General features: G+C 40.6%; 1 protein-coding gene across 1 annotated transcript in view; it reads right to left on the bottom strand.

The window, feature by feature from the left end:
- LOC111870070 (sodium-dependent nutrient amino acid transporter 1) overlaps positions 1–3,028 on the bottom strand; it is a 90,762-nt gene extending 87,734 nt beyond the window's left edge. The window contains exon 1 of the mRNA XM_023862049.2: positions 2,918–3,028. Within this exon, the coding sequence (XP_023717817.1) occupies positions 2,918–2,965 (48 nt within the window). The 5' untranslated portion in view covers positions 2,966–3,028. The remainder of the gene's footprint in view (positions 1–2,917) is intronic.
- Between the last annotated feature and the right edge of the window lie 9,532 nt (positions 3,029–12,560).

Here is a 12,560-nt window from a genome sequence, read left to right as displayed (position 1 = left end):
ACGAATCTGGCCCAGTTTCATCTACCTCACATCCTCATAACTTGGTTCTATATAATGCGTCCTAAAATTTTTCTTCCTAAATAGAAGCAATATATTTATTTATTTTTATAAGAGACATCTTCAGCCGTCACACTTTTAAAAAATCAATGAGCGCAAGGTCAATAAATTGCATCAATATAAAATAAAGCCTTTACATATTTTGGCCATTACTTGCCATCATCAGAAGGCAAAGCCAACACTGCGAAGGAAAGACATTTCAAGTGTGATCAAAGCAGGTTATCATGAAGAGATTAATTATACTTTAATCTATTCTCGTTTTCAACTGTCAGAAATCCCTTTACGACAACCTCTGTTCTTCATACAAGTAAAGCGTTTTCTTTATATTATTGGTTTTGCCTTCTGATGTTAAGTCAGTAGCGTCTGAAATATGCACAGGCTTTATTTTATATCAAAATGTTGTACTTAGTGTACCATGCTCTCATACAGCAACACACTCATTCCATTCATGTGGTAATCCATTCTTATTCCGACTCCATATCAAGTTCCTTATCATCCTAAACGGAATGCGATTACTCTACGAAGATAATAGCACGAATATCTGGGAAGAACTCGTGACGTATACGCGCCTCCAGACACCTCACTCTACGGGCCAGGTTATCCAAGAACTATAAGGTAAAGGCAATGGTAAAGCTAGCCGGTCACGGTAGCCAAGCGGTCTAAGGAATGCACTGTCTTCGCTCGCTCGGAAGCCGGGATCATGGGTTCGAATCCCACTCAGGGCATGGATGTTTGTGTGCGTTTTTCTGTGTTTGTCTACAGGTAGAGGCCTTGCGACGAGCTGATCACTCGCCCAAGGAGTCTTACCGTATGCGTAAGATCTAGAAAAACCGAAGTGAACGGAGTTCACGGAGGTAGGCCTAGACCCACTGGGGCTGTAGTGCCAAGGAAAAAAAATCTACATCAAAGTGCTTTCCTTTATAGCATAAAACATTTACATTAGTCTGTGTGAAATATACGTTGGTATTCAAATGAACTACATCCGTTACGCAATGAACTTTAATTAGACCGGAGAAAGTCATTTCCAGCGACGGTCTGCAACCGCTAGACAATCGGCAACTCACATCCGAAAAAGTAAAGCCACGCATCCATGTAACTGATCACTAAGTCAGCCTTTGTTTTTAAGCGGTAAAGCATTTACCTTGTTCGGAAGGTTGTCAAATAAGACTTCACGTTCTGTTATATAATTAATTTCCCAAGTAGTCAGGCAACTGAGTAGCTAAATAAGTGGCAAAGTAAGCAGCTAAATATTTGAGTATTAATTACCTAATCAACTAACTCCAAAGTATAGAGATTCCCTTCAAATGCCCTTCAGTTGGTCAAGAAATGATTTGCTTTTATGGAACTAGAAAATTCTTTACCGTGTTCAAAATCCAAGTCTTGTACTAATTTAATTCGGTTCATAAAATCAAATGAGACAGATAAATATATTAACACTTGTTGCAGTTTTTTAATGTTAGGCCGTGCCATAACTCAGGCGGTTAGTCGCCGGCTTCACACCGCGGCGACCGGGGTTCGAGCCCAGGTCAGGTCATGTGGGGTTTGTGGTAGGCGAAAAAGCACTTGGGCAGTTTTTCTCAGAGTACTTCGTTTTCCCCCGCCAATTGTCATTCTACAAAATGCTCCACACTCATCATCATCCGGGAGCTGGTACAACAGGCCAGTTAGTGGCCGACATACCAAGTGGACTCAGTCTCCCCCCACTTCAAGAAACTAAAACTAGAAAGTATTTCAATATTGTGTACCTACGAGTACATTTATTTGATGTGATGAAATGTGTGAAATAATTATTAATTAAGAAATTTCTATATTCCTCTCGTGACAGTAACACGAAACTCTTCTCATTAGTGCCGCGCAGCGTGTCAGAACTTTCAAACCTCTTAAGTTTCAGGTTATGTTTAAATCATATATTCATAAGAATGTATGAGTGATGTCTAGGTTATGTATGACCGCTCATGCGGCAAATAAAACTCACAGCAGTCTCTTCTGATAATGTATGATCGAAAGTTGCGATAGTTTATTGTTCCATCTCTACACAGCATTGTAACATAAAGTTTGGCTACTTTATATGCATTCAATAGCTTGCGGCTATAGTAAGTAAGGAGTTCACTGTTTTTGTCAGTCTCTACAGATGAAGACCGGGTAGTACTGTGAACTAACTCCGACAGTATCCTTCAAATTCGAATCTACTGATAGTGCTCCCCAGTCGAAGCTGCATCGTTTATTTAATCATTTGCATTTCTATACTCTGTTCTTCTGAGATCTTGTTTCATTTCCATTTGAAACAGAGGTCACATTTGACCGTGCGAAGCAATTTCAAATTGCACACTCTCAGCGTCAGAGTTTACGGAGCTGCATTAACTGACGCCATGCAACAAGTTGAAATGTACTACAAATTCCCCATACTGCACTATTTTACTTGGAACAAATATAGGACATACATAAGAGAAGCAAGGGTAGAAATATGAAGAATAAAACAAGCTTATGGTGCTACTTAGAAAATACGTAATTTACAATTGTATAATATAAAGCCGGTTTTTAATTATTGTTGCCATAACACAAATGAGTTCGCTCTATCACGGTCTCAGTCGTTCTTTTATAAATCGAACAATTTTAATTATATTTAAGCGAACAGTTGGTGTTTAGATAGCTTAGAATATCTGTGTTTAGACAGTAACAGCAATTATAACCTGAAAAAAGTTACAGGTTATGGGATGAAATCGGTTTCTCTTGAAATTATCAAAAATTAGTTTGCGAATTCATTGTACGAAGATATGCAGAATTTGGGAACTTGGTGGCTGAATAAAGGTCCAGTTAATAAGAATATCCCACACTTAGAGAAAACAGATTTATTACTTACTTTTTCTGCAGCGGTAGCATTGACTGCGCTGTCAGTCCGCCACTTCATACTGCCTTCTGTTGGTGCACGAAGCTGACTGACGAGCTGACGAGTATCGCGTTCCGACTGCAAGAGACTCAGCTAGCGCACCTGAGAATCACTCGCACGCTCGCGTCAGGTCGTTTTCAAGTCCGAACGCTTCTCTCTCGCTTCGGTATGCAGAAAAAACTTGCCTTCCCAGTTTCACAGAATAATGTCCAAGATGACGTCGCACACATTATCTTTCAAACACTGATCTCCAACTGCACAACAGAGTATTTAAATAAAAGTTCAGTGCTGTTTCCGTATTATCTTCCGATACCTAATGTCTAGTGTACGTTGTGGCACCTTGTGTGTGGCATTTCCCTGTAACATTTGCAAAACTCTTTTGGTGCCGAGTTTAATTTATAAAGTACACGCGTTCCTAGAGAAGTTTATAATTTTCTCCAATAAAAACCATACATAAGTTAAAGTTGTCTCTGTGCTTAACTAATTAACCACTGCGCCATGAAGACGTATAGGGGAGTTAATGTATAGATCCACACTTCCTTGACCTTGGGACTAGCTGGAGGTGAATGGTCAGCTTCACGTCCCGTCCGCTTTACCCCCGTGGAAAAAGCCCACGGTACCCATTGGATAGGAGGTTGGGTGGACTCTCAGAGCCGGCCTGAACGACGTGGAGAAGAGAAGCTTCTTGATCCTACCGGGACTCGAAATCCGACCCCTCGGTCGTCCAGCCCGTAACCAGTCGCTATACAAACTGAGCTATCCCTGCTCCTATAGAAACCATACATAGTTTTCTATGTGTCAACAGACGGAAAGATAAGAGATTTGGGAAGCAGGCGCTTGTCTGCATGATGGGATGGATCCAGTTTAATTATAAGCAGCTCAATGTTAATTGGATAGGTGACAAATAACACTGGATTTGTCACTTCCTGATTGTCAACTTTTTAGAATATCTACATTTTTTGTGCGAAACTTATTTCAACTCGCGAACTTCAGATGGTATGACTGGACAAGCAGGTGCAATCACTTCTTGGATTTGTATTTTTTATTACCAATCGTTCTGCCTACGCTATATTACTGTACGGTCGCAATTGACCTAGTGCATGACAAGAAACAAGAAACAGAAATAAAATATCAGGAACTTCATTTGGAGTAGAAGGTGCCTGATTTATGTAAGTTACATATTTCTTGCCCGAAATTCATAAAATGGAAACATAATCGGTTGATGTTTTATGTTCGTCTGCATTTTTCATCTTTCAAATTTCTCAGTGGATTTTGATAAATATTGACGTTGAATATCTGCACCAACATTTTGATCCATAACGTTCTAACTTCAAGACGGGGGCAGTATATTCCTCGCACTGGACGGTCACATAGCTCAGATATGATACATATCTGTCTGACATAGTCTAAATTTTGGCGTAAAGCTGGAGCATACCTTCATTTTTCTCAGAAATAGTTCGTCGTGTAAAAATTGTGCAACATTTAAATACAAAGCTCATTAAGGCTTCAATTTTAACTTAAAATCTTTTCAGATGTGGGTGATATTTTGTGGAATAAATGACATGAAAATTAACGCCTTAATAGAGTCTGACAAAGTTTTCAGCAGTGTAGACCTATTTTTTTTCCCCCTGGCACTCAAGCCCCAGTGGGCCTAGGCCTACCTCCATGAACTTCTCCGTTCACTTCGGTTTTTCTCGATCTTACACATTCGGTAGGACTCCTTGGGCGGGTGAACAGCGAGTCGCAAGGCCTCTACCTGTACACACACACAAACTAAACATCCATGCCCTGAGTGGGATTCGAACCCACGATCCCGCTTTCCAAGCGAGCGAAGACAGTACATGCCTTAGACCGCTCGGCTACCGTGACCGGCCGAGTAGACCTATTAGTACCTAAAATACGTGAACGGAAAGGCTAATGAAAAAAATAATAGAACAGATTTGGAAATTACATAGGCACCACTGGAGAACACATTTCTTTTATTATCTTAGGAAATGTAGCTTTCATATTTACATAAAATACCGCTTAGCTACTTTTCCGCTCCTTGCCAGTTGCAACGATTTCACGGAAACGCCGATGGGAGCGACATTTGACGGCTCTGTTACTAGAGCTGCTTAGAAGGTATAGTACACGTAACTACAGAGAACATAACTGAGAATACGACTCAGCAATGACGTTGGTTTCATTGGGTGCAGAGACTAAATCACAAGCCGAATATGACCTATATTACTTCTACTAGATACACGAGCAGATTCACCACCTGGTCTTAACTGCTATATCCTGACAGGCAAATATGCCTGGAAATGGACTGTTGGAGCAAGAAGAAGACGGCCTGGAAGCTAATCAACCAAAGGGTGTAAGGGTGACGTAATGCAACGATTGGACAAAATGCTGAGGCAGGCTGACCCATTTGCTGAGTAATGTAAATGAATGCACGAATTAAAATGAAACGTCTATCTATCTACAGCCCTTTCTTGGAACATGTTTTTTTTTTTCATTTTCTTGATCTTTTACAGAGCCGATAGGACTCCTTGGAAGGGGAATCAGCCCGTCGCGAGGCCGCTATCCGCACACAGAACTACACAAACACAGAATAAACGCACATAGACATCCATGCCTAGAGTGTGAATCGAACCTATGATACCAGTGTTTGAGAGGACGAAGACAGTGAAATGAAATATATGAATAAATAAAACACGTTCATATTTCAGCATCTGCAAAATGGCCTATGTTGAAATTTGTTAAAACAGTAAACGACATTAAAATATTTAAAATACAGAAGTGCCACGGAAAAACTTTCATAGACCTGACTGAATATTTATTTTTATTATAATAACTAAGAACGAATATTACCAATACTAAGTTCTAGGTGAATCCAAACAATGCACTCTGCACAGTCAGAGATGGAGGCAGTCTTCAGACTGTGGTTTTTCATTTTTCTTTATCAAAATAAAACTAATACATTCTTTCACTGCTGTAATCCCAATCTGACATACTTCCAGCAAACACTGAATATACATTTGCTAATTACCTGTGGCAACGAAAGCCAAGCACACGCTTATGTTGGCAGTATTTTGCATTACACTAAGACTTGCAGCAGCAGTACTAGAGTCACTGATTCACAACATAGATATCATGCAACATAGCTCTATTATCTGCCAAAAATATGTTTACCGAAAGCGATATCAGAATCGATACGGAAAAATTTCCCACAGTGGGAGGATGAGTGGAACAACTAGCATAAATTTTATGATTAAATATTGAAACATCACTGGTTGACAGAATGCTCGATACAATTGTGTCTAAAGCATATGGCAATTAACACATACCCGGAAATCCATTGCACGTATTTTTACAGAAACAGGGAGAAACCATGAATACCAGTACAGAATCAATTCGTTAAAATTTGAAATGCAAATTGAACCATAACATTTGCATTTCGTGGGCTTGTAGGCATATGAATGGATAGAAAATATATCAGAAATTATTTTTATTATATTTTAATAATCATGCGTTCATTCAAATAATCATAAGTAGATATGCTCTGAGAGCTATGATTTTCTAGCTTGAAGATATGCAACTGCCACTTATTTACTTTCCATCACTGCTGCTTTCTTACAACAATCTTGTGAACCAGTAAGCATTAAGTAAAGGGATTTACGAAGTCACTGTTAATGGACTTAATAGAGCCTCGCGTTATTTCCCCTAAACATACGCAAGGCATAATGAGATGCAGTTGAATGGAACAATGAATTTTTAATTCAAAATCGAGTATAAAATATTGTCGCGTGATTCCTAGACAACGCGACAAGAAATTGTTTGGGTCTCGGATTTGGACGAATGTGTTTATTGGACAATCATGCTTTACACTCACTAATACAATTGTTCGCACTTATAACGCCTTCAGACGTTTCCTCTTCAACTGTTGTAACACTCTCGCACCGCTAATCTCTGTGGAGTGTCTTGGCTCTTCGTTCTTCGAAGCTGGACTGACTCCTGCTCTTGTCGGATTCGAACTGACTGGTCTCTTGCCGAAGTTGGACTGTTATATCCTGCGCTCGGGCTTAAGGGAACACCTTGTCGAAGAGTTTAGCTTCGCCCGCTGCTATGCAAACGAATCTCTTGTTACAGCGACAATACATTTTACTGCTTCAAACAATTACATGTTATGAAGGCCCTCATTATGCAGTTTTCTCCAACCTCCTGTCACTTCATCTCTCTTCGGTCCAAATATTCTCAACACCCTGTTCTCAAACAGCCTCATTCTATGTTCCTCCCTTAATGTCAGAGAACAAGTTTCACACCCATATAGAACCACATATCTCACCCCAAAATTTTTATTTATTATGAACCAATTTTGAGAAAACGCATGAATTTCGGTTTGAGCTTCGTGAGGGCAGCGGAATTGTGTTCCAGAGATTCGAACTGAAACGAAAGCCGCTTAGTGCAGGCTTCAATTGCCGAACTACATCGTAATAGCATAATCACAGTAGTTGGTGAGATAAGACAGGTGGACGAAGGGGCTGAGAGATAAGACCTTCTCATTGTGCGTTTAGGCGAATAACCCTCGACTATTTCAGGTCATTGACGTACAGCCATACATATCAGTTCAACGTAGAACGAGTAGCGAAAAAGTAGGAGAAAAGAAAGGAGAAAATGGAAGAGAAAAAGGAGAAGGAAGAAGATGGAGAATGGGGACTATAGGATAAGGAAGTGACGCAATTGTGTTTACGTCAGCTCTGTACTTGTAGTGTTGAGAACATCATGCACAAGACCTGGCTCCTTCCAAATGGCTTGGGCCTGAAAGAGTTGAGAATGTCGCACAAGGCTGTCGCTGCAGATTCTGCTGCAGACAGTTGAGTCCGACATGTCTGCCGCGTGATTCACAAGACTCTCCGTCAGATTGCACCAATAATGTGCCGTCATCAAGGGAGCAGTTGATTGTCGTGTTATCTCGTCGCTGACTAACTCATGCAGGATCCGACAGCTGGGCGTATCGTGCTCATATGGGGACTGTAGACAAAGCATTATGCTAATATTAAACCAGACGACCGACCTAGGCATGACACGTCACTTCCTTTAAAAGCCTTTCTTTCTACATAAAAGCTAAAAATTATAATCAGGAACTAACCTCAATCATTGCATTGAGTGAGTTAAGTTAGCTCTTTCTAAGGGACGCAACAGAGTACGTGTTTTCCCCCTCATCTGAAGATGACAACAGATTTAGTTTCCGAAACGTTGTGATTTTTAGTTTCTAGAATACAGAAAACCCAGAAATTCTGGATATTATACACTATCGTCAGAACCCTTCAGAATTTAATCTAAGATTTTGTGTAGAAGCCGTCGACAAAATTCGGGGGGAAGATTATTATGTCCGGGATTTCTTACAAGCTGTACATGAAAACTATACAACTGCTGCATATAAGCGTATGTCAAACTGCATTCTGGCTGAGGCCTGCTATACACGTACCTGTATATGCGATTCGACTAGTGCTAATCGACGGATTAACATGTACAACATCTAATACCTGGCCTTCATTTTGCACGTTGCGTCAACCGTGGTAAACTTTTTTTTTTGGCATGAATTCATATAATTGCGTCAGATTGTGGTGCACCAGTGCAAAACATCTGCTGGGTTGCCTCTGATATGGATACCGACGCTGGTATTTCCTCTGTGCAGCTGTAGCACTTCCATCACAAAAGCCGTATATGAAATATGTAGCATCATACTCCTCATTGGCAAATCGTGACATCTTCTTCCACAACCATCACTGCTTTTCAGGTAGTAATGTGAGCTATAAGGAACATGAGCTCCGTTTTGTGACGTTATGAAGGATTCACCACACAAATAAAGAACGATTAAAGCTAAGGTCGAGGGCTTGGTCGCGCCATAGCTCAAGCGGTTAGTCGCTGGCTTCCCACCGTGGCGTCTCGGGTTCGATCCCGGGGTCTGGTCAAGTGGGATTTGTGGTGGACAAGATGGCGATGGGGCAGGTTTTCTCCGAGTACTTCGGTTTCCCCTGCCAATCTTCATTCCACCAATTGCTCCACAATCACCCTCACCTATCATCTGGGGCTGGTACAACGGGCCAGAAGTGGCCGCAGTACAAGGCACTTGGTCCCACCCCACTAGCAATAAAAAGACATAATAAGGCCGAGGGCACACCAAGGAAACTGGCAACCGCAACGCAATCGCAATTCCCGAGAACTGTTACCAGACAGAATTACTGGGTTTTGGATTCTGTGTGTCATCCACCATCGTCAGAGCCCTTTAGAACCGACTATTATCAGCCTGAGTTTAACACACGTTACTGCATGGAGCAGCGGAAACTGAGGGGACTGCATTGCCGTTTCCTCAATTTGCGCTGCTCCATTCAGTAACGTGTGTTCAACTCAGGCTGATAACAATTCTCGGGAATTGCGGTTGCGTTGTAGTTGCCAGTTTCCTTGGTGTGCCCTCGCCCTAAAAACTTGAAAAGACCGATAATTGTAAAACGATGTCGAATCAGACAAAATCTGTTTATGTTCTGCTCCAAATGATCTCATAAACAATTTCTTGAAGTTTAGCCGTAGTACTACAAACTCATATTGTAAACACACAAGCCAACAGAAAGAGCCACCCAGCTTCTTTCAATAAAACGAACGCGTAGATGGAACTACTAATCGATTATTAGAACCGTGACACGGAAGCACAGCAGTTCTCACCAACAATCTTTATACCACTGATGATGACCAATTTTGTCGAAGCATGTAGTGCAATGTACAATATCTTAAATAAAGTTTAAAGACGCATTGTGTGTTGCAAGAAACTTGGAAATAAGTTTTAGGAGGACGCGTTACACGTGACACGGTAAACCAGTGACATTTGTTGAATAATACGTGATGTGCAAAAGGATATTCAAATAAAACCTTATAGAGCATCTTGTTGAACGTCCGTGTTCTGGCTAATAGAAACTCACAAAATAAATATTGTACTTGAATTCCGACATGAAATTCTTACCGATGTCGTAAGTATTTGGGGTTTCCACGGTAACTAATCAAGACAAGCATGAGGCACAATGATACATGGTAAATCTGTGTTGAAGACTTTATATGGAGTGTCCAAGAAGAAACAGATATCACCAGTTTTAATTAATTTTAATAAACTGTTCAAGTTTCACGGTACATATTCCTAGGTTCCCATCGTTACTAAGGTAAAGGTAAAGCTGTCCCTGTAACAGCCTGTGGAGGCCCATAGGGTTGTGGGACGTCGAAGCTCCCATATTTTCTCTAGACAATCGGCTCACAGATAGCGGTAAGTTTGTCAGCCTTACACGCCGGCCGCCCTTTACTCCACAGGAAGATTTCTGATACTCATTTCTGTTAGAGGCTGAGTCGACCCCAGGGCCATAGTGCGGCTGCTAGGATTAGGTCAATTGAAAAAATCTACATCATCGGGACTCGAAACAGCGACCTTCCTGCTTGTAGCAGAGTGCCTCAACCGACTACGCTACTGCGTAGAAATCGTATTTATTGCATCCATCTTCGAGGGCATTCATACAGTGTGGTTAAATATCACTAAATTTGGACAGCCGCTAGGAAGATACTTTCCAACAAGTAATAAAATGTTGACTATAATAATGTGTTGCTAGGAAACGACTGCGAAATAAACAACTATAAAAAGCAACTGCCAAGCAATGGCTCCGCAAACAAGCATGTTTCAACGACAAAAACAGAATACAGTAATAATAAAAGAGGCGCTTGCTACGCGGTCCGTGCCAAGATGTTACAACCAGGACAAGTTAGCAGTTGCAGTCAGAAGACGGTTGGGGTTCAGTCGTTGTGAGCTGTTGCTGTTAGAAGCTGGTAGCTGACGGGGACCGCTCGGGAACCCAGAGGAAGAGGAACGTCCGCCGCTACCAAACAACGGCAATGAATATGACACTGTTGCGTAATAGTGAACTGAAAGTATAGTTATGCGCTGTATCAAAGAGTCCAGTTAATCCGGTCATCAACCCCAAACCAGTCCACAGTCATACTCCATCGCGTGACAATACGTAATCACAAAAGTTATCAATTTTTTGTTGGTTTCATTAAAAGTTTTCTTATTTTACCATATTTCCGCGGTCACACATTACAATTCATGTTATTGAGAAAGACACCAATAGCCAGATTCTAGCTGTCAGAAATTGGGGGAGGTTACGTTTTCTTTTTTCAGTGATCTTTTCAAACGCCACACAAAGCCAGATCAGACGGGATTAGCGAACTTATAACCGAGATATATCGTGCAAAGCATGGAAAGGATTACAATTTACTACTGTGTAGGAGATATTAAAACATGTTTTTTCTCGCTTTTTTGTCCGTTTCCTGTTACTCTGGTTTCGTTGGTACATGACATGGAAGGGTGATTTATATAGGGCAAATAGAATGTTTAAATGTTGATCTGCATCTATATTTATATAACGGCTTAAATACATACTTATTCCAAAAACGAGTTTTTGTCACAATGACCTCGAAGACTCTGGGGACACTGCAACATTAATCAATATTCCGTTGAACAAGTTTAGCCATGCGATCTACGGTCATTGCCATCCGAGCCTGGTCTATAATATTCAAAGATTTTATTTGGCACATTCAAGGCATAACCAAAATAAAATTCAACTCTTGATTACTACAGAATTATAGTTCTTGTATGTAGTCTCTTTCAAAATAAGTTATTTTACAATCCAATTCTTCTTTGAGCACATTTCTCCTTTCTGGATCGACATATTGTATATATTTGTATATATCACACTAAATTCTTCATTTAAAACATTTATGACAAATGTATTTTACGCTATATATACGATATCATAAATACATATGTAATCTAATATACAAATAAAATATATTACACAAACAAGTTACGGAAAATTTACTTGTGGTACATGAGTACGTCTCCAATGCGCACGGACTCCACTTCCTTTCGTTTGAAATATGGCAGATACATACATGAACGCAACCAGAGAGCAGTGGGGATGGGCTTGGGGTGTGAATTCACTATGTAAAAGATGCACTTAAGAAAGCAATGAACATTAAATTAAATTATTTTCGTTTTTATAAAACTTCATGTAATGTAGGCTATTCCGAAATTATGTAGACGTTAAAATTAACTTTAACTCGAATTTAATTTACGTTGATGGGATGTGTGTACTGTAAGTACGGCTGATAATGTGGGGCAGACGCGTGTAGAGGCCGTCTACTTAGTTTAAGAGCTCGCTTTTTACAAAGATATTTACTGCGCAGTTAAGACGTCGTAACCCTTCTTGCCAACAGAGGTGCGTGTAAGAGCGAATTCACGAAACCGCACTGTAATAAACTTCCTTATAACATGTGTTAGTCATTCCCCGAGATCTTCTATTGACCTGGTGCCTCTACCTTCTTCTGAACAGCCTTTTACACCCTACTATAATAACCACTTTTTTTTTCCTGTGGCACTACAGCCGCAATTTGGGCCTAGGCCTACCTCCATGAACTTCTCCGTTCACTTCGGTTTTTATAGATCTTACACATTCGATAGGACTCCTTGGGCGAGTGATCAGCTCGTCGCAAGGCCTCTACCTGTACACAAACATCCATGCCCTGAGTGGGATTCGAA

This window comes from Cryptotermes secundus, unplaced genomic scaffold (genome assembly GCF_002891405.2).
Source record: "Cryptotermes secundus unplaced genomic scaffold, Csec_1.0 scaffold355, whole genome shotgun sequence".
In the NCBI taxonomy this organism is placed as follows: Eukaryota; Metazoa; Arthropoda; class Insecta; order Blattodea; family Kalotermitidae; genus Cryptotermes; species Cryptotermes secundus.
Note: the sequence above shows the minus strand (reverse complement) of the source record. Positions and strands in the feature narration are given on the sequence as shown.